The following is a 23,795-nucleotide window of genomic DNA, read 5'->3' as shown; positions in this document are numbered from 1 at the left end:
ACCTAATGGTGTTGTTCCTGCAGTTGCCATGTTAGGGACTCCTCCTTGCTGTTGAAATACAGCTTCCGGCTCTTTCTGTTGTTACACAACCGGCTGATGATGGTAGCATGTCGAAAGATGATTTGTCCGACCAACTGGGTGAGTTGTAGAATTGTCTTAAAAAGTATAGAGCACTGGGAATTATAAAGAATATGAGTATGTGCTAGAAACTGTGGATAAATATGAGCAGATTATTACCCAAAGAAAATCTAAGAAGATAGATTGTGATATTGCTGCATATATTAGTGGACAAGCCTTCAACTTTAGTTTCAAAAATACAAGTTATAAGTCCTTTTATCAACGGAACAGTAATGGTTTTATAGGTTCATAGGTAGGTACTAGGCCATCTGCCCGAGGGCAATTATAAGCCTAGCCAGAGTGTGTTGGCTTTTGCTGCCCCATTGATTAATTAACTGATCCTCTGTCAAGCAGAGCCAATGAAGTGATCCCAGGGGTGTATTTTCTGTTACCCATCCACTCGTCAAGGAATCTCTTGAAGAGTGTTAGTGAAGGGCTCTGCCTGATGTAATTTGGAATTTTGTTCCAAAGCATGGGGAGTCGCTGTGACAGGAATCTATCTCTCCAGCATGTTCTATTTATTGTTGTGATGAGGTTTAGCTCACTAGAGCACGTAGCTCGCAGTGTCTTGGATTTCTTTAGGTGGAGCATGTCCATCAATTCTGAGTTGGACATGGCTTTGTAAGTCAGGCAGAGATCACGTCTGAGTAAGCGATATGCCACTGAGTACAGCTGGAGTTTTTTCAGTCAGGCTGCATAGGACATATGTTTGAAGCCAGTAATCCTCTTGGTGAGGTACTTTTGTGGTCTTTCCAGCTGCTGGAAGTGTCTTGTGAGGTACATCCCAAATGGGGCATTGTACTCTATGATGGGTCTAATGAGTGACGAGTATAGGGTCACTATAATCTCTTTATTTCTAGATGCGAACCCTTTAGTAATTAGATGGGCCACATAGAAGGATTTCCTAACTACTTTGGCAATATGATTGTCAAAGGAGAGATTACTATCTACCTGGGTCCCCAGATCTCTTATTACCTCTTCTGTATTAAGGGGGCTGCCACTTATGTGGTCATTTGTGGGTGTTTTGTTTTTCCCAAATGGGATGACTATGCATTTTTTAGCATTTAGCTTGAGGCCATGACTTTGACACCAGGTGTCTGCCTCAGTAAGGCCCTTTTGGAGGACGTCCGTGTCTGCCGGAGAGTGAATTATGGCTCCCAGTTTGCAGTCATCGGCGAACTTGGTTAGCCATAGTCCTCCTGTGTTTGCCTGTACTTCTGAGAAGTATATGCCGAACAGTAGGGGTCCCGGGACCGAGCCTTGTGGGACACCACTTGTGACTGGTGTAGAGTTGGACCTGGAGCCTGCTATTCTTACCGTGTGAGTTCTGTCTGTAAGCCAGTTGGCAACCCATCTCGTGATATGGGGGTTTATGTTCAGTCTGGTGAGTTTTTCTGTAATACCTGAGTGGGGAATGGTGTCGAAAGCCTTGGCAAGGTCAAGGTAGGCTGTGTGAACCACCTTTCCCTCGTCTATGGCCTTGGTGATTGTCTCGAAGAAGTCAACCAGGTTTAGTAGACATGATCTGCCCTTAACAAAGCCGAACTGGGTCGGGTCAAGTGTTTGGAGGTTCCCAATGTCTTTTTAATGAGTTCCATGATGATGCGCTCCATAGCCTTGCAGACCAGGCTAGTCAGGCTTATGGGGCGATAGTTACCAGGGTCAGTTGTGGCCCGTCTTTTGTGGAGAGGAATAACTGTTACTGTGCGCCATTGTATGGGCATGTAGCCTGTGGAGAGGCTGAGGTTGAACAGCGTGTTTAGGTGGGGGGTTAGTTCATTCTGTAGTTCGTGCAAGACGCAGCCTGGGACACCATCTGCTCCCATTGATGCTGTGTTTTTGGCTTTTGAAAGGGTTGTTTTCACCTGTGCATCTGTGATTTTTGGGACACTACACTTTCCGGTATTGTTGTGGGCCCTTTTGGAGGCGAGAGGGGGATGAAGTTTGCACTATTGCCTTTATTTTGTCAATTACGAAATAAAGAGCTACCAGCTAAACCAAACGGTCATTCCACTAGAGCATTAGCCACCTCTGTAGCTTTTCAGTCTAGGTTGCCTATAGACTCAGTCTGTGCAGCTGCCACTTGGGCAAACCCCCACATTTTTATCTCTCATTACAAGGTAGATATGGTCTCCCAGAGCAGAGCTTCCTTTGGTTCTACTGTTCTGAGGAGTTTGTTCCAATGAGCCACTTGGGATTTTAGGTGCTAGGGATGCTGTTTCAAACAGCAAGAATGAAGGCGAGATGGACAACTTAACATAAAGAAGTTATGCACCTACCATAATGTTCCATGTTAGTTGTCTTCATCTCACCTTCCTTCTTGCATCCGTCCCTCCTTCCACCTTCCTAGAGGATTGTGAGGAGTTCCCTTTTGTTTTCACTGGCTGAGCATCTTTTATTACTTCACATGCCAGGTAATTTATAACTCTTTCCTTGTTTAGGTGTATTGGACAACCAGTTTTTAGTAACTGGTTACTCTACTTATGTCTAGTGTGCGCTATCACAAACGAGATCTGGGTAGCTGACGCTGGGCATGTGGGGATAAGGGGTAGCCTCAAGCCAGTAAACAGCTCTCGAGCTATAGAAGATGGCTGAGTTGGAGCCAAATATCGGCTCCGAACCCAAACAGCAAGAAGGAAGGTGAGATGAAGACAACTAACATGGAACGTTATGGTAGGTACATAACTTCTTTTTGCCCATGTTGGTGATGACAAGGTCCAATATGTTTTCACCTGTGGTAGGGGAGTTTACCAGCTGATCCAGGGCATTTGAGTTGATGAATTCCAGGAAGCGCTGGGCCTGGGAATTTGTACTCGTGTAGTTTACCCAGTGAATGGTAGGGTTATTGAAATCGCCCAACATCAGGGTGTTCGGTAGGACCTTCATGTTTTCCATTGTCTCCAGAAAGGTGGAGTGGTTATCCTGGGTCATGGAGGGTGATCTGTAGCAGGCCACAATTTGCGTTGCAGATTTGCCCAATGTTAGTTGCAAATGGATGATCTCAGAGGTATCATGCTGCGCCACTAACCTGGAGGTATAGGTATCCTTGATGAATATGGATACACCCTCTTATTTTGTGTTTCGGTCTGTGCTCTGTGGCCGAAACATGTGGTATGAGTTGTAGCCCGGTTGTGCTGGGGTGCTCTCTGGAGCCTTGAACTAGGTTTCAATTACTGCACAGATGTTGACATTCTCCATACTGAGGAGTGCTTTGAGCGTGTGCATTTTGAGATTTAAACTCCTGGCGTTAAGTAGCATAACCCTCAGTTTTTTTTTAATTGTGCTGTTCACGGAGGTGGGTTTGACTTTTGAGCCTTGCCTAAAAAAGGTACTATGGGGACAGCAAGAGCCTTGGCCAGTATTCGAAAGCCTAGCAGTCACAGGTGCAAGCCATCTCTTGCAAAGCAACGTGGCTTGTCGAGCATGTCATCCCAGGCTGACAGACACTGGATCCCCTTTGAATGATACCAGAAGCTTAGCCAATTATTGAAATTGATAATTTTTTCTTTATACTGAAGTATCATTCTTGGTGAGGGCAGGATGCTACTCAGGGTCAGGGTCATACCAGCCTGGGCTGCATGATCAGAGAGCTCTTCCATGTCTCTTTTCATGTAGTCCAACGAGGTACGTCTCAGGTCATTCACACCAACATGAACAATAGCAGTGTCATATTTGTACTATTTCTGGAGAGACCTGAGTGCTTGTGTTATGTGGCGGATTCTGGCTCCCGACAGGAAGCTAACAGTAACCTTCTTCTTGTCCAGCCTAGTGAGTGGGACGTCAGTGTGCCTGACTATAGAGTCACCTATTACTAGTGTGTTAGGTATGTTATTTCGCCTTAAGGGCTGTGATTGTGCGACACACTGATTTTGTGTTTTATGTGTTGTCTGGTTTGTGACGGAAAGTGCAGGTTGTTTGGGTGTCTGCTTTGGAGGTCTCTGATGCTTTTGCAGGTTTTTATTTAAATCCTCCGAGTATGATTTTGTGTATTTATGTGTATTTTTTGCCAGTGCTGTTTTAGTAGGTCTGTGTGCGGCTGGAGGTGTGGTGCAAGTGTTAACCTTCTCCTCTTGACTGTCTGTTCCAGTCTTGGGTGGAGACAGCTTAGCTTCCAGTTTGGCTATATCATTGCATCTCTCACATATGTTAGTGTTTTGTGGTAGGAGGGGAGCATTGTCATTGTACATGAGGCAGTTTTAACATTGCCGCAGGATACCCAGATTCACCAGCTGGACTGGAGAGTGCACCTGAAGTTGCCCTTTGGTCATGCCTAAATAGTAGGGTGAGCTGCTTAGTCACTTGGTTGGTGAGGGGTGAATAAAGAGCCTTGCCCTGCTGGGCAATCAGTGTCAGGGTATATTAGTGCTTGCTATTAGGTCTGAACAAGTGCTAGGCTGTAAGATGCTTTTTGAGTGCTTAGGTTGAAAGTTAGACTAGTTTCAAGGGAAAAACTGAAGAGGAGACTTAATGGAGCCGGGAATAATTTAACTGTAGCTAACTGGCACTGCCCGGTGTGCAAAACTGTGCAAACGCAGTTTTTATAGTAGGGAAATGAAAGAGAGAGAAATTAGCCCAAAATGGCCAATAAAATACTAACGTTTGGGCTGGAACCACTCCTCCAGGGACAGATAGGTTGCTCAAAGCTCCTCTCTCTCACAGGAACAGAAAAACTTCCTTCTATCCAAGTAAGGTATGGGCAACTCAGAAACTAGTATCACAGCCCTGAATTCAGCACTAGCCTGAAAAACTGGACTATACTAGCTTAGAAAGGTGGGAAACAAGGAATGTTTTTTGTTTTTTTGTTTTTTTTGAAAAGATAAGGCAAAAAACAGTAAAAAGTACACTTAAAACAGCTTTAAATGACTACAAACTATTAGAAAAGGCTATCGCACTTTAGTGTGTAGCCTACAACAGTTAAAGAAATTATTTAAACAAAAAACAACTTTTTAAAAGTGCAGGCAGTCAAATAAGTACACTATGTGAAAAAACCAAGCTTTTAAATCACAATAAACGCTGGAAAATCTGCGTTTAGGCGGAAAACAGTTAAGTACAGCAAGAAAGTACAGAAAACTGATACTTAATCACTCCAAAGTCTCTCTCCTAAGCTAGAAGGCTTGTATTAGTTTAAGGCTTTCTAGTGCTACCCAGTAGGTTAGTTACAGTTAAGATGGGAAACAAATGCAGATGTGGTCTTTTAAACCAGAAAGTTGAAAGAGACGGACTAACTGTCCAAATGGTCAATAAACTACAATTTCTGGGCCAAGAACCTCTCCTCTCGTGGTAGACAGGCTACCTAGTGCTTACCACTCCCACTGATAAGCTAGAAGGCTTTCTTCCAACACAGAAAGGCTTGTGGGGCTCAGAAGCTTACCAACAGTCCTGGATACAGCAACTCTGTATCTGGACTAGACTAGTTACAGACGTGCTCTTAGTTCTTACAGCTCAGCTGTAAGAAAGGGTAGTACCCCTTTAAATTTGAGCAGAAATAAATCCCGGTCTCAAGCTAAGACACTGGAAGTTGTATTTCAACAGCAAGGAGGAGTTCCTAACATTGCGACTGCAGGAATGACACCATTAGCTTCAGACCTCAACAAGTCAATTCCAGCTTTGGAGAACTTTAACAGTAGTAATAATAACAACAATGGTTCAGAAAACAGGAAAAATACTTTCAAAGTGGCGTGGCAGAACCAGAATCGAGGCAGGGGCAGCTTTCGAAGATAAATACTGTTTTGGACACTGAAGTGAAGTCTTTGGTTAAAATATTTAATCTGACTGATATACAGTAAACCATTGAACAAGAACGTTTGTTGATGCTTGGTCTAAGTTTTATACCAAGCAAACGTGCTGATTTAGCTAATACATTGTTGAAACTGAAATTATATACAAGGAAATTGAATTTGATGTTTGTTCTTAAAGATGTTGATGTTGCCTCTAATGCTATTATTAGGAAACCTTCCACTTTTAACCCTACATTACATAATGCTATAAAAGCTTTTCAGATGTACTGTTCTAATGAAATTAGATCTTTATTGGTTAACAAACCTGTACATCCTTTCTTTAATTTATCAAAGGAAGAAAGTAAAGTACTTACTGAGCTGACCAGCCGAAGTGATTTAAGATTTATGAAGGCTGATAAGGGGGGGTGGTCTGGTGTTGATGTACACTGGGGGATTATGTTAAAGCTATGGAAACCCTTTTGAATAACCTTGAAGAATATGATGAGGTCAGTTTTGATGTTATTGATCGAAGTTGTAAGTATATTAAATATGCTTTATATGATTTTTATATGAATGGTGAGCTGGCTTCTGATATATATGATTATTTTTCAACTATTAAAATGTAAAAACGAGTTGGAATATGGTTTCTTCCTGTATATATTTGACTCTATGTTATTTTCTTTTCTCTGCAGCTGAATATCCAAATATTCACAACCGTCTTTGTGAATGTTAAACGTAAATCTCAAGAAAGAAGTTGTATTCTCCAGAAATGCCACAAATTCCAAAACCTCTTCTTCCTTTCCCTTCCAAAAAATTATTATGTCATCTAAAACCTAAGGTATAATGTAATTTTAGACCAAAAGCTACTTTTAAATATTTTCTGTGTCTCCCAATTTGCTAATACTAAGTTAGCGTAAATAGGTGCACATTTTGCTCCCATGGCCACACCTGAACGTTGCCTAAAGAATTCACCTTCTAATTGGAAATAGTTGTTGGTTAATACCATTTCCATCATTTCTGTTAACAATCTTCGCTTGACCGTATGCAAATCACTGTAGGTCTCTAAACTTGCCTCAAACATTTTCAGGCCAAGATCATGTGGTATCACTAAAAATAAATTGACTATATCAATTGTGACCATAATGGTGTCCTTATTAATATTCAACAAATGTTCCTTCACGACTTCCAAGCAATGCCAGGAATCCCTTAGAATGTGAGGTAGTTTCTTTACAACTTCTTTACAATTCACATCTATATAGTGTGCCATAGCTTCAAATTTAGAACATTTTGCTGAAACTATTGGTCTAAAGGGGGGGGGGGGTTGTTCGTGTTTTTGTGGATTTTCGGTATACCAAAAATCAAAGGCGTGATTGGATGTTCCACTAGTAAATAGCTATATTCTTCCTTACTTATCACACCTTCAATCAAGTTTTCATACAGTTGCCAATCAATCTTGGTGTATGCTTTTACCATTTCATACCTTGAAACTCTTTCGTATATGTCATTGTCTCCTAACATATCCGACATTTTATTCTGATAATCCACTTTTGTCATCACCACTACACCACCTCCTTTATCAGGTTTCATAATTCTATATTTATCGGATGTTGTCAACTCCTTTAAACAAAACCTTTCAGCTGTTGTTAAATTATCCTTATATTCACACCGTCCCTTTAACGCCCTCCTAATCTGCATATCACACAGCATCTCAAATAAGTAAATCACTGAATTTTGAGGTGGAATAAAGGTACTTGTTCTCTTTAAAGTAATGTTTTTTGTATCTATCTCAGTATTTTTGTTGTTGACACTTTTTGAAAAGAACATTTTTAGATTTAATAATCTTGTATACAGTCTTAAGTTAACCATAACTTTCCCAATATCAAGTTTAAAATTGGGAACGTAACTAAATCCTTTCTTGAAAAGTGACACATAATTATGACAAAGATTTATATTCGTATAATTATATACTGTAAATCCACCTTCTTTTATTATTGCACAGCTAAACTCTTGATTAATGCCTCTGTTGTCCATCTCATCCAAAAATTCAATATTTTCAACACATTTAGAAAAAAATGAATCATTATACATACTGTTGTCATATAATTCCTTCTCTCTCTCTCTCTACATACTCATTCTGTGTTACATCAATGTCAGACAAGGTGTTCATTTCCTTCTCAAAGGTTTTATCAACTTTGACTACTGATGTGTCAACCTGTTCATTCAATAGTGTGAATTGGTTCTGTGTCTCCTTTGGTACTGTTGTAGGTGTTGACCCTGGTAACGATCCCTTATACACTCTGACCTCCTTACATATGGTTCTTCTAAAAAAACTTGGTCTATATTTTCCTTATTTTATTGTCCCCTTGTATTATTTTGACCCTCTGTTTGCTGTGTCATGCCATCACCTTCATTAACGTGATCATTCGTACCTGTGTTGTTATTTGTTGTAGTTATACAACGCTTATATTCCCTAAAATGTACATAAGCCTTTTTGTTTGTATAGTCCTGAGTGTCTCTATGTAATTTACTATTTTTTATATCCAATCCCTTATTAACAAATCTGTCCATGTCAATAATAACATTATCAAATCGATGTTTGTTGTATTCAAACAATAAGTCATTTCTTATACTATTATCTAAAGCAATCAATGTTTCGTTCAACCTGGCAAGTTTTGAATTATTATTCTTAATAATCAGCCTCATCAATTCCATACCTGTATTATCAAAAATGTCCATAAGTTCATTTAACAACTCACTGTTATGTTCAAACCCAAAAGGTAATTTAAACATACGAAGTCCTTTGGGCACCTGTTTTAGCTCCAACGACCTCTCAAGATAAACGTTGTCCATTTGAAGTGTCTTAAACTTTCTCAAAGTCTTTTCGAAGTCCTGCAGTTGTTGGTTTAAACACCCCATGTCACGAACATTGTTGTGGGTTGGAATAACAAATTTTGGAGCTGAAAGTACTTCATTTATATCTCAAATCCTCTGGCCATTAGTTTTTACACCGTCTCTAGCGTTCATACTGGAATTCGGAAGCGGAACTTGCTGCCCTTGGTTTCCTGTCCTCGAGCGTAATGTTCGGCTTCCAATTAAATCCCTCGAACCATCACTAGCCGACGGAACACTCCGTGATGTACCTGGTGTGGAATGTATCGTGAACAATTGTTCCTCAGTCTCTGTCAATGAAATATTACCATTTTCATTTTCTAAATTATTATTAATCCCATTACAAGCTGTAGTGCCAGTTCCTTGTTCCTGCAATGTAGCTAATAGGCGTTGCGTGATCAGCAATTGCTGTTTTAAAAGTTGCTCCATTGTATTTGACTCTCTATGTTAAACAGTTTACCAGAAAAACGGAATACTTAACAAACGAACTGTAAAACGAAATATAGAAACACAACGAAAAACTAGTAATAAAAATAAAAGTAATCCGTAGACTGATATCACCGTTTATCAAAATTTATTGTTTACACACTTAGCGCTTTCACCCAGCCAGTCCGTGGGTTTCATCAGAGTAAATAACATTTAAAAACCTTGTTTAAGACCTGTATTTCGTTGCTAGAACTTATGTTAGAAAATTATTTTTTTGTATTCAACAGAAAATATTATAAGCAATGAAGAGTAGTTGCTTTGGGGGCCACAGCTGCTCCTGCCTTTGCAAGTTTAGTTATGGCCTGGTGGGAAATGGAATGTTTGCCAAATTTTTTTTTAGCTAAGGGTATTTTATTGTATTGTTTTATTGATGACTTGTTTTTTTATTATGAAAGAATATGAAGAAAAAGCAAATACTTTCTTAGAACAGCTAAATAAAAGAAGTAACTTTTTGAAATTTACATTACGTAATGTAGGGCACCAGGTCAATTATTTAGCTGTGATCCTCACTTGGCATACAGTCGAACAAAGTTTTTCTAAGAAGATATATAGGAAAGAGACTTATGTAAATAATTATTTACATTACCAGAGTAACCACCTTGCTTTCATGAGATGAAAGGACAGTATATCAGAGCCTCTCGGTTAACAAGTAGTGATGAGGATTTCTTTATAGAAACAGCATTTATTACTAGTTTATTTTTAGCAAGAGGTTATCTAGAAATTTTATTAAGTAATTTAGCATCTGAGATCTCTAGTAGGAGATCTTTAGATTTTCCATCTATTTTGGTTCATGGTTTAACAGTTAAAACAGCAACTGATGATTTAGGCAATGACCTTTCACTAAATCAGCCTAAATGTGTTGTGGATATGTCTGTAGACAGCATCATGATTAAAAATATTACCACTGATAATTGGAAAATATTTAGTGGCAATAGTGATTTGTCAAGTATTTTGGGGAAGGTTCCTTGTTTTGTACATAGAAAATCAGGTAGTTTAAAGGATTTATTACAACATGATGACACTGTCGTTCACCTTCCTAGGTCAGATAAACCAAAGGGTACTTATAAATGTTTAATTTGCTCTGCTTGTAGGTTTATCTATGAAGGGCCATACATTAGCTTAACACATTAAGATCGTACTATTGCTGTGTCTGGTAGGTTTACTTGCAGTACATCACATGTTGTATACATTGCTTTATGCTCTGGTTGTATGGCATTTTATATAGGTATGACCACCAGACAGCTTAGTAGACATATTAAAGAACACTGTTATGCTATTAAAACCAAAGACATTAATAATGCTTTTTATATAGGCATACTTTGGTGTGCACTATGTTTAAAAAGTTTTCTTTTGCTATTTTAGAATATATTAACAAAGGCCTGAGAGGGGGAACATCAAAAATAAGGTTGAAAGAAAGGAGACTTTATGGCAATTAAGACTGTGTGCTGATAGTCCACCTGGGCTGGATGAAAGTATAAATATAAAGTGCTTTTTAGAAGAATGGACGTTAACATTGTAATAGAATCTTGTTAACTTTTACTAATTGAATGAGTGGTGCTTTTTAATTGGTATGGAGTGTATTTAAACAGTTTGATGTTATTGTGCAGTTATTCTGAAAAAGTTTTTATGAAAGCGGTGATTACATTTTATTACGCTATTTGGAGTCTTTGAGTTGTTCCTCTGCTGTCACAGTGTGTTTTTGGTTGCTTCTTCATTGCACCCAATGCCATTTTTGTTTTTTAAAATAAATATTGTCATATGTTTAATGTACTACTATTGCATATTGTATTGCAAACGTGGGACCAATAATATAGACTTACCAAAGAGTGGAAAATTAGATCTAGTACATTTATTTGTGCATTGTAAACTAGCACTAATACAAGGACTGTATTTTAGAAACTGCAATGCAAAAAAAATTATATTCCTGTGACTTCATAAATTAGTGGACATACAGCTCCATTTAGGGTTGCCCCTTCTACCCCCACCTTCTGTTATTAACAGTTCCAAGATGTCCGTATCTCAAAGAAGAGAATACATTGGCTTCAGGGATATGTCATTCTGGCATGACACTGCTTGCGTATAGGGCAATCTCTGACCCCGCTTTATTGGAAATGCTGCATATCCACAAGTCAAATGGCACATGGGTTACTCACTGTAAAGACCTTAACCTGGTATGTGACATTAATAGAACCTTCTGGAGGGATATATTTGTCTCCCAGAGGTTACCACACCTTTGGAACAGACTCCCACTTCATGTCAAACAGAGCAACTCATTGGCCCTCTTCAAACGCAATCTGGCCGATTGGATGGGTAACCGTAAATTCACCCCGGGGGTTCCACCTCTGTCTGTCTTGGGCAGTGGCAATAGGTGCTGATCATGGAAACAAGGGTAACTTGGCTAGGCTTCTAAAGGCCCTATGGCCATTAGCCTACTAACTTTCTATGATACTATCATCCTATGAATTCCAGTCTCAGTATGCACATAATAACGCTCACATCTTAGATGCTCTATCTCAGAGTAATGTTATTACAGAATTGCCTATTACAGGAATTACCATACATCATTGTAGTCTTGTTACACACTCAGATATAGCATCTAACATATGAGTGTTATGTTGTAGAAAATACAAACCAGGTAACCACCAGGACTGTCAGCATATAAAACTTTTATTCTGAATAAAAGTTTTATATGCTGACAGTCCTGGTGGTTACCTGGTTTGTATTTTCTACAACAGTTACTTTTTTCCTACTGGGTGACCTTTGGCTGATTTGGGTATTTTTTATCTGGACATATGAGTGTTATGTGTATACTGAGACTGGAATTACCGTACATCCGAATATTCCTCTTACTCTGAGATACAGCATCTAACATGTGAGTGTTATTATGGGTATACCGATACTGTAGTTGCCATACATCAGAGTATTCCTGATACTCTAAGATACAGCATCTAATATCTGAGTGTTATTATGTGTATACTGAGACTGGAATTACCATACATCACAGTATTCCTGTTACTCTTAGGTACAGCAGTGTTCAGGTTGCTATAACTAGCAGTGGTGTGGAGGGACAGAGTGTCCCTGTGCTGGTGGGGGGTGTGAGTCTGGCAAAAAAAAATGTTTTAATTTGAGATTTGAAGTCCTGGGACCTGCAGTTGCTTTTCTTTGATTTCTGTCATAGAACTTTTGAGATTGGTTTATCTCATAGTTAGTGAAATATTATAATCTTCCCAGATGGAAAAGCTGGCTTACTCAATATAAAAATACAATTTGTTGACCTAACGTCATTTGAACAGCATACTTTGAACTTATTGAATGTTAGTCTGGTAACATGAGTTGCTATCATATGATTCTAATTTAATGGGTTTTCCCCAACTCTTTTTATCTGGCTGCAATAACCCTACTATGTCTCACTTACTTTTGAAGTTTGGCTATTTGCATTCTATCATTCAGATAGTCTTGCTGAAAGACTTGCTGTGTTGTCTCATTTAAAGGACGTATAGATAGATGATGACATCGGTATACATTTTCAGCAAATCCGAAGGAGGTCTAATCTGTTACACGCAGTCTGCTTTGGGGTAAAGCACCACATGCTACTTTGCTAAATGCACCTGTACTGTTCTTGGATGCCTCATATATTCAGTTGTCTTTGCATGCAAAACAAGATGTATGTGAATGTGATGAACCTGAAGCATATTTATTTGTATAACTGCTATGTTTCACTGCATTTTGAGTGTAGAAATAAACATTGGAGTACTGAATCTTGGCTGTCATTTCAGAAGTCATGGCATAAATGCAGTCTCCGTCACATCAAATTGTGTAAATATTTGCAGATTAGTTTGTAATGCATTTGTGACTTATTAGTAAAACCATCTTTATTTTATGGTTAGCCATGATCATTGTGTTTTTGTTTAAGTGCAAACAATTTTTGTAGGAAAGTTATCACTGTGTTTTTGTTTAGGTGCAAACAATTTCTTTTTGCATGAAAATCTTTCACATTAACATCCAGAAATACAGTATTATCAGTGTCTATGTATCAGTGGGGTTGGCAGCTAACTCACAAGTTATACTGCAGAAACTATAGACTTGCCATCACTGCCTCAGAAATCAAATGCTCGCTTTTTAATTGTTTTACTAATAAAATGTGAAATATCTGCATCCTGTTGAATAGCTTCTTGCATCTGTTTATTTGCTTAATCACACACACACACACACACACACACACACGCACACGCACACGCACACGCACACACACACACACACACACCACTGCTATGTCTGCCTGTAGGTATCTCCTAAAAAGGTCTGGCTTGCTTTAGGAGTTTACTAATATAAAGATAAGCTCAGCTTGTTTACAGGATGGCCTTATACAATAAAATTACATTTCCTGGCTAATTTCTTTCATTCATTAGTGGATGCATTTATCTTTTTATTGCCTAAGCTCCCAGTTGTGTTGCTTCTGTAAATATTTAATGTTTGTTAATGACTGACTCAGTCATCCATACAGTAACAGGCACCCTTTCAGGCCTGAAATGTGCTGTAATGTAGGGGATGGTTAGGTGTATGACAGTGTTCTTAGAGTTAATGGGCACCAGTCCAGTCATTTACAGCCTGCAATATATTTTGTCTTGTGTTTCTTAGGAACTCCAACATTTGATTATGTGAACTGTTATCAGGGACTATGGGACTGCACTGGTGAGGGACAGGATGAGCTCTCATTTCATCAAGGTGAAATCATTTACATCCTGAGCAAGGTAAGACATTTACAGTGGTATGCATGGAACACTAATAGCATCAGAGACATCATCTGTAATGTACAGCATTTACAGTGACATCACATACGCCAGCAAGGTGAGGCATTTTATAGTACTATATGTGTAACACTGATGACATCATAGTCATCATCTGCAAGATAAGGCTTTTATAGTGATGTACACAACACTGATGATATCATATACATCATCTATAAGACATCATGTACTCTCTACACTTTCTAACTAGAACAAGTTTTACAAAAACTGTACAGGCATTGTCAGTCTGCACTCTGCATTTATGGACTTCATGAAAAAGGTTCAAGTGAAAAGTATAATCAAATTAGTATTGGTTTATCAAAATTAACATTGTAACATTTATTCTGAAAGTAAAAACTAAACAATATTGAAAGAAGCAAAACATGAAGAGAGCTGTTAGTCAGAACATAGGGCTTAGTACTCAGATGATATTCCTGCATTGTTTTTCTTAAAAAGATATAAAAATAAAAATAAAAAAAATTTGTACCAAGGCCAGATTATAAATACCAAACACACACACACACTCACATACATATACATGCGTATGTATGTATATAATATATATATATATATATATATATATATATATATATATATATATATATATATATATATAGTGTGTGTTTGCGTGTGGCAACCTAATATTTGTATTGCTTAGTGAAAAGGTGCAAAAATGCACCAGTCTGATACTGTATGGCAGACGTCAGAAGACAGAAAGGGAACTGTAAGTTACCTTTGTAAATTCGGCATCTCCCTGTTGTTATTTTCCAGATTCCCAGAATCACACACAAAAAAATCAAAACTAAAGAACAGCAGATGCTGACAATCACTATTCTCCTTTAAAGTTATTGTTTTATTTATTTATTTTTGCAAAGAAAAAGACCCGTGCATCCCAACACACTCACACATTTCTTATGCTAAGTCTGAGATCACCATACCTTGCAGAAAAGACAATAATCTCAGAATTAGTATGTGCAAATTCCCATTTTCGCACATTCAGTCTTGTGTTCCGGAACTTGCACTTATGGGTCTCAAAAGTTAAAATGACACTCAAGTCAAATGACACCAATGAACAAGCACGGTTTGGATGCAAATCACATTATAGCTAGCTTAGCTACCCTGCCTGATGAATGATAGGTAAACTCCTTAACTGTTTTACCAACACCATCACATTTTGTGTGTGTTTCTGTGTGTATGTGAGTGTGCCATACAAGGTAGTGAATCCAGTATATATATTTATACTACTTTGTCATTTTGCTTATCAAATAACAGATGTTATTCTGTTATCTTGCAATGTATCTATGTCTGTGGGAACTGCTTCTTCATGGTGTTTTATTATCTGCAAACACAGAATTACCTGCGCATTTGAAAGCCACCAGAATGTAAGTATACAACATATGAGCTATTCACAAAATACATGCAAATTGTGACACATATTAGAACCTTATTCAGTAGTGAATCACTCAGCTGATGTGGATTTAAGTTATGTTTTCTTTTTTTATCTTGTAAACAGTATGCCCTGTTATATAGGGGTTATGGCTTATTGTCAAAGAAAAAACTTCTAAAATGTACTGCTTACAGACAAATATGGTAGTTGGAGGGTGGTAGGAACAGCACACCAGTGGTTAATAAAAATGTTTGAATCATAAGCTGTTGTGGGAAGAAGAAGAAAGGCTCCTTTTAAGCAGCAGTTAAATTGCTGATGTACCGCATGGAGACTAATGGCCACTTAATCGGTTCCCGGCAGGCAGTCCCCATAAAGTGGGCATCCTGATTAAATGAACTATATTGTATTGCAATATCTTTAATTTGACTAACTGAAAAGATTTATGCCTGTTTTCACAATCCTTTGCTCCTTCAGACTGTGTTATTTTACCGGAGAGAGAACTTAGGAGACTCGCTTACTTTGCTTTTTAAGGGGGTAGTGGGAATACAGACAATTCTGCTTAATGTATTTCTGTAGGCTGGAAAGCAGTAGAAATGGACCTTTCTGTTTAAAGTATTTATAAAGTTGAGAAACTTTAGCAATTATCACCTCACAATAGTAGGAGACAATCTTCCAAAAATTAGCCTAGGTGTATGTCATCAGGTGGAGAAAGTATTTGTTAATGTGTCACTTGCTCTTTAGGTAGGGTTCCCCTTAGCAAGAAAAACAATGGCAACATTCTGGCCATTTTGTACTTCTTTTGTGTTTAGAATATTAGTGTACTGAAAATATTTGTCCAATATGAAGGCTGTTTAAAACCTAGGAAGTAATGACCTTTGAAGCTTTCTTGCATTTAGATGGGGTGTTCTTTTTTACAGGATGCCATGTTGTACTTTCCTTACTGGTACTTCATAAGGTCAGTGGAGGGTTTGTTAGTATTCTGTCTCACTGTATTTTGTGAACAAGTTAGATTATGCAATCAATGTCAGTAACTTTGAGATTAAAAGTATTTCAGCAGCTTGATTTACTTTCTTGGGATAAAATTTATTCCCAGACTGTCTGCTGGAATGCATAAAATCTACATGGTATTTGTGAATAAGTTTGTGTGCACTTTCAGAGCAGCTTATCCACTAGGAAGAAAGGGTTTACTAAAGATGTGTAGTTGATATTACAGGACAGGGGAGGGTTGGAAAGAATCTGTTATAAATTCAGAAATAATAAGGTAGGAAGTGTCATTTTACAGTTACATTTTTAATACCAACCAAGGAACTGCTCGGTAATGATATAAACATCTGGTTGAACGTCAGGATATGCAATGATCTGCCTGTGTGAACTTGCAGTCCAGCCCATCCTCAATTTCTGAAGTAGCCCCAAGATGTATCCCCAAGAACCAGCAAATCTTGTAACTAACTAGGCAAATGCCTGAGTGATGCCCTGCTGAAATTAGTCTTTAAAAACATTTATTTCATTGGGTTTTAGCTACAGAAGTAACACAGCTAATTACCAAGGAAATTAACTAATTACACAATATTTTCTGCTGCAGGTTTTCCAGGAGTCATCTCATCTGTTATCCTTGCAGATGACCATGAACTTCTTGTTTTGTTCCACTGTCAGCTATTACATTAAAGGTTTTATAGTTATTGTGATGCCCCACCACTGGACCAGCAATCAAGGAGCTTCAATCCTCACCACTAGCACCAGTGGGGGACGTACATTGGGAGGATGACAGGTACACCCACAGTATTTCCAGATGCAGCTCACTGCATCAAGTGCAGTTTCCCTTAAGAGCACACAGAGACCACATCAGTCCGGGTCTGGTTTCTCCTCTTTCTCAAGATCCCAATATGATTCCCAACTGGGACAGCTATAGGGTTGAGATCTCAGCTGAGTGGCCAAGCCAAGACCTCCAACACTGCCTCTGTTCAATTAGTGCTCTTGTCCCTGCCCATGTAGCTGACACACATACTCCTGGAGATGTGTTTTACACACAGACACACACACACACACACACACACACACACACACACACACACACACACACACACACACACACACGCACACACCTGGGAAAGGCTGTCCCAGGTTTACTAGCTATGCCTTCTTCTGCCCAGACTATAAAGTAGTTATTACTGCCACCAGCAATCTCTTTATCAGCTACTTTAAGGCCCTTAACAAAGGGTGTCCAATCTTAGTGTAATGTTACTATCAATACAAATGGTAGTTTGACAAACAGCAAGGTTATTAGGAGTGGCCTACACAGTGTCAATAAATAAATATGCAGGTGCTCTCAGAGGTTAAATATGTGTAGACAGACTAGCCACATTGAAAGGTTTAAATATATTTAATAATAATAAAAGAACAAGACAATACTAAATATACATTTACAGTAACATCAAAGTTCAAAATCACAGGAAATATGTAAAACAACATTGCAGGACAGTCTCAAATAAATAAAGAAAACATCTAAGCTAAGGTTTGCTATATTCCTGACTGTATCTAAGAGAATCACTGTATGCTAATAAATTACTTCAGAGCAAGCAAGGCAGATGTGGTGAGTGGATGTTGATGTAAGGTCAAAGACAAATACAGAATACTGTTGCTCACTAAGAGACTTCCCAAATTAATATCTCAAATATTACTGCTGGGATAGCCTGCAGAATAACATAATTTCTTGTCCTGTAACTCTATCCCAGGTGAAAAACAACCATTGATGCAGCTGGTAGCATTTAGCATCTACCTGTGAAAATACATACACAAGGGCTTTTTCTCAAGTCTTGGTACTTGCTGGAAGTCATAGCACAATAAAACACTTGCAATACTATGCAGAAAGTTCCCTAGTTTTAGACATCGGGCCCCTTGCTGCCATAAAGTAATTTAATTTCATCTATTTTTTGAAGTTAACCTCTTGTGTTCCAGTTTCCACAGTTAAAATATATACATTCAAACAATTACATTAGTGTGTGTACATTTCTGTTCCCTTCCAGCAGGGCATGCTATGGATCCATTTTTAAACAGCACTTTGTAAAATACTTCTTCAGTACACACGTCTGTACAAGCCATCTAATATGACATACATTTCTAATACATTTGTAACACAAGCATATGAATCATGTTGATGGTCACAAATGACATATAGTTATTTACAAAATTCCAGATAGCTGGGATGGCAGTATCTCCTTTCATGACAGTTATCATTTGCATGCATATGCCTGTAGTACTTAGACCAGATTCTTCTATTCTTAAAAATGGTTTTCACGTATTGTGTAGTTTGACGTGTTGTTCGTTTTGATCCTTCTTCCCAAATAAACTTCCTGACTGTGTTGGATATCTAAGGTCCAAGACAAATCATCTTTGAAGTGTATAGGAGGGAAACTGCCCTAATGCATTAGGTCTTATCCTGTGTATTATACCTTACATGAGAGATCACTGCACTTGTGGTTTATGTTTTTTTTTTTTCTCAGCTTGAGTATTTTGCAATGCCTAACACTGAAACTGTTCTATTCTCTGTCATCCCAGTGTCATATTAAACTGCATTCTGATATCCCCTCTCCACTGTGGCTTGTGATATCATGCTTTACCTGTCAGGTTAGTAATTGCAGTACCCTGGCAAGTTAATGCATTATATGTATTTCTGATGCTGCATGGCGTTGTATTTAATGCATTATATGTATTTACTGTGCTGCATGGTATTGTAGTTAATGCCTTATACACACCTATGCGTGATGCTGCATGCAGTTGCAGTTAATGCATTATACGCATGCCTGGTGCTGCATGGCATTATAGTTAATGCATTATACACATGCCTGGTGCTGCTTGCTGGTATAGTTAATGCATTATATGTATTTCTGGTGCTGCATGGCATTGTAGGTTAATGCATTATATGTATTTCTGGTGATGCATGGCATTGCAGTTAATGCATCATACACATGGCTGGTGCTGCATGGCATTGTAGTTAATGCATCATACACATGGCTGGTGCTGCATGGCATTGTAGTTAATGCATTATACACATGCCTGGTGCTGCATGCCATTGTATTCTTGTGGCTTTTGATGTTGTATCGTGTGACAATACCAGAGTCACTACTTGTATGGATTGCTGTGTGCCATTATGTACCAGTGTGTGCCACTGTGATTTCTCAGTTCCCTTCTACTCCAGTCACCATAGCTTCCCACTCTATAGTGTGCCATTACAGGTCTCTGTCCTGATGGCTCACATTTCATGGTGGTTTACAGCAACCTCTGTGTAAGACGTCACTGCTCATGAGGTTTGGGATGCAATACTGTTCTAGAAAATCATTCATTACTAGTCTAAAGGAAATGTTGTTTAACCTATGAGGGCTGAGTGACACAGTGACACATAGGATGTCCTGTACAATTCACAGCAGAGGACTTGTTGTATCTCTGAGTGCGTGATGTTACTTTAGTTGGTTTGTAATGCATCATTCTTTTCCATTGTCATGTGTGTCACAGTTGATTGCATGTCATACCTCTCAAAGTGCTCTAATAGGATTTCTAATTTTCTTGTTAACATTAGGGTTACTTAAGAATACCAGTTTCATTAAGTAATTGAACTACATCCACACAAAGATTCTTTATCTCTGATGTTAAGGGGCATAATATTTAACTCATTACAGCCAAGTAGACTTCCAGGTGTTTCTGCAGTTACCTCCTACTGCACCTCTAGGAGTCAAATATTGCTTGTTCATATTTGCATTAATAATTCCAAAACCCTGCTACATACAAGGTATCAGAATATTTTATTTTGAAGCATACATGATGGCAAACACAACTGCATTGATATTTGACCTCTGTCATTGAGTACTTGTTAGAAGTGTAAGGTGATAACTTCATTTTTAAAGGTCAAGCTACACCCACTAGGAGTTAAAGGTACACACTCAAAAGAGCTTTACTGGAGGGAATGAGTTAAAGACTTGTTCTGAAAAATACGAAAACGCTTGATTGACTGTTATGCTTTTGAAAGGTCAGAGGATGAGTATGCTGCCTGCACTGCCATATAGGTTAATCACAACTTCTGGTGAAGTTGGTATTGGTAGCAGACACGTAGTATCACCTGTCTGCCACTTTGTAGTCCACATTCCTCATGCAGAAGGGAGGATTTTGCACCCATGCTGACACACCGTACACTGTTCAGACAGCCATTCTGTGCTCATTGCTGCATGGGGGAGTAGGGGTTTTGCACCCAATATTATGTATCACATCCTTCAGACACAAATTAGTGCTTCCTATTATACCAAACATGATCTTAGCTACTCTTCAGGCAAGCTTGCAACCCCTGAAAACCATGTTAGTTTCTTAAATACACTGGATGAGCTCCATATATACAAAAACTCTGTTACCTTGGGAGACTTTAACTACCCAACAACAACCTGTAAGACCAATACCACAAATATAGGCTATACTCCAGAATTTCTCAATTTCATAAACACGACTTCCCTGAATAAAATCTTCAAAGAGCCCACTGTAGAATAAAATGTTTGTGACCTTGTCCTTTGCAATTATGACAGCTATGTGCACTATATTACTGGTGTACCCTACCCCAGTAAAGTCTGACCACAAATTGGTAACCTTCTGTTGCAAAATCCTTAAACAGCCAGATGCAAATATCAAAATATTCAAACATACACACTTCCTACAATTCTCTAATATCTCCAAGTTCAAATATAACTGTACTTTCCTAGAAAAATGCAGAAATCTGGCACTCCCCACCAAAATTAAACAAAAAAGAAGGGAAAATGAAAACCATCCTGGTGGTACACATTAATAAATAATCAATACAACAAGAGGAACAGACTCATTAGAATACCTAGCAAAATTAAAGAAAAATAAGGTCAACACCAGAATTTTGTCCAATGTACTAAAAAATACCACTAGGAAAACTAAGGTTCCCATGAACTAAGGCTGGCATTGGGAGCTAAGGATAATTACAAATATTTCTTTACTTATGTCAAGAAATTACAAGGTATCTACCAGCATCACTCTGAACGTATTCAAACTGGCACTACTTATTCTGATCTGCCAGAGATCGTAAATATACTGGCAAACTGCAACTTTCACTCGAGAGACATCTGTACAAAACCTACGTATACCTAAGGACCTGAAACCCCCTATCATAACAAAAGAACACTAGTTAAAAGGACTTTCCATAACAGAATATACATCCTGAATGGGGCCTAATGATGTACAAGGCTGCCTGCTGAACAGCACTAACCATGAACTGGTGGATCCGCTTCTACAGCTGTTCAACCTGAGCTCTACTGGCTTTGTCCCTGAGGTTTGGTACACAGCAGTTGTGATGCCTCTTTACAAGAACAGTCCTACCACAGACCCTGGGAACTACAGATCCTTCAGCCTGATGAACCTCATCTGCAAGGCCAAGGAACAGGTGATAACAGACCTGATAAACTACAGTATAGCACATCTTAAAAGACTTGACCCTCACAATTTGCCTTTCTTAAGGATAGAGCCTGTCTAATAAAGAATCTGATTATTTTTTTTCAGAGGGTAACATAAGCCATGGACAGTCCATACATAATACCTTGACCTGACAAGGAATTTGATACTGTATCACAAGCCAGTATTACCAAGAAGCTAAATGTGCTCCAGCTTGACCCTTGTGTAGTTAGATGGATAGCTAATTGGCTGACGGACAGAGCCTACACTGTGAAGGTCACAGATGCATCCTGAGAGAGCATGAAAGTAACCAGTGGGGTACTACAGGGATCCATACTGGAACCTCTGCTATTCGGCTTAAACCTTTTTGTTATCCAGATCAAAACCAGGAACTCTGGTTAACTGATTTGTCAATGATTATAAATTGGGTGTTACACTTAAATCCCTTTCTGATATGCTGAAGCTACAAAGTGAACTTACATGTGGTAGTAGTTGGTGCACTGAAAATAGGTTATAACTAAATGCTAAAAAATGCAGTGTTGTTGCATTTGACAAGCATACCCTGCACCCAGCTTACAGTATACAAAACAGCCCACTCTAAAGTTAAGATATTGTGAGAGACCTTGAGGGAGTCTCCTAGATGTGTTAGCTAAAATGATTTTACCTGGACTAATCCTTTATACTCTGTTTCTTCTTAGTCCTGTCAATCCCTGGGTCACAGGTGGGATACCAGACCTGACTCAAGCTTTCTGGATTACCTCTGTTTTCTGTTCATCCTAGGCCTTGAAACATGGGTCGATGACTCCCTCTCCTTTGATCATCATGTTGCAACAGTGGTCAGAAAATCCTTCTGTCAGGCACAGCTGACCACAAATGATATTTCTGTTCAATTCAAAGAAGTCCTTACCCCTCTATATTCTTACCAGATCAGGCCCATCATAGAATACAATGCCCCTTTAGGGATGTTTCTTACTAAACACAGCAAGCAGCTGGAGAGACTCCAAAGGTTCCTGACAAAAAAGATCATGGGACTAAAGGACCCAAGCTGTCAAGAGAGGCTGGAGGCCTTGTGCCTGTATTCAGTAGCCTATAGGCTCCTTGGGGCAATCTGTGGCTTGGCTTTTGGTCCATCAGGTATCCAGCAGTCCACAACCTTTCTCCACCTCAAAACAAAGTTCCCAGTTGATGCTAGCATTTCTCTAAACTTCCTAACAAAAGCTTAGACACTCCTGCCTTACCCCTGGAGTCACCTGGATTATTATCAGAACTTTCTTGAGGCCATCTGAAAGTTGTACTCCATGGCATTGCAGTCCTAAGGTTATTACCTAAAAAAGTTCCCACTACATTTTGGTCTCAGCTCATTTTCATCCGATCATCTACTGAGACGTTGAAGAGAAGTCATGCAGTCTGTATGTAGCTAACCTCCTCTGGTTCAGAGAGAATGGTCTTTAGGATGTGGGAGATAAGCCCATCTTACATAGAGACATCTACTAAGCATTCCTGGAGCTCCCACACTATATTTTGTTCTTTGTGTCAATCTGTCTGTCTAGCTACACCTTATACAACATCTTGTCCATTATATGGCAGCAAATTTGTGGTTTTATTGTATGTTTTATATTTCATGTTATTGTTATTGTAAGGTGGTTGGTTATAGCATCTAAACAAATCTGTACTTGAACATCAGTTGTACGACTTAACTGTCTGTTCGATATGGGATATATACTTTTAAATTCCGTTCTACTGTCTACAAAATTTGGTATGTCATGGGAAATAAATGCTAATGGTCTTTCTACAGAGTTTGGCATGTCATGAGGTATAAATGCTACTGGGCTTTCTACAAAGTGTGTCATGTCATGGGGTATAAATGCTGTTGGGCTTTCTACAAAGTTTGGCATGTCATGGGGTATAAATGCCGTTCGGCTTTCACAAAGTTTGTCATGTCATGGGGTATAAATGCTGTTG

At 38.7% G+C, this 23,795-nt stretch overlaps 1 protein-coding gene across 1 annotated transcript in view; it reads left to right on the top strand.

Moving 5' to 3' along the window:
• Positions 1-23,795, top strand: part of SKAP1 (src kinase associated phosphoprotein 1) — a 2,077,187-nt gene that overhangs the window by 967,395 nt on the left and 1,085,997 nt on the right. The window contains exon 7 of the mRNA XM_044055319.1: positions 13,848-13,960. Within this exon, the coding sequence (XP_043911254.1) occupies positions 13,848-13,960 (113 nt within the window). The remainder of the gene's footprint in view (positions 1-13,847; positions 13,961-23,795) is intronic.

The sequence above is a fragment of the Protopterus annectens genome, chromosome 13.part0 (genome assembly GCF_019279795.1).
Source record: "Protopterus annectens isolate FY-2018-M chromosome 13.part0, PAN1.0, whole genome shotgun sequence".
NCBI lineage: Eukaryota > Metazoa > Chordata > Ceratodontiformes > Protopteridae > Protopterus > Protopterus annectens.
This window is presented reverse-complemented; position numbering and strand designations above follow the sequence as displayed.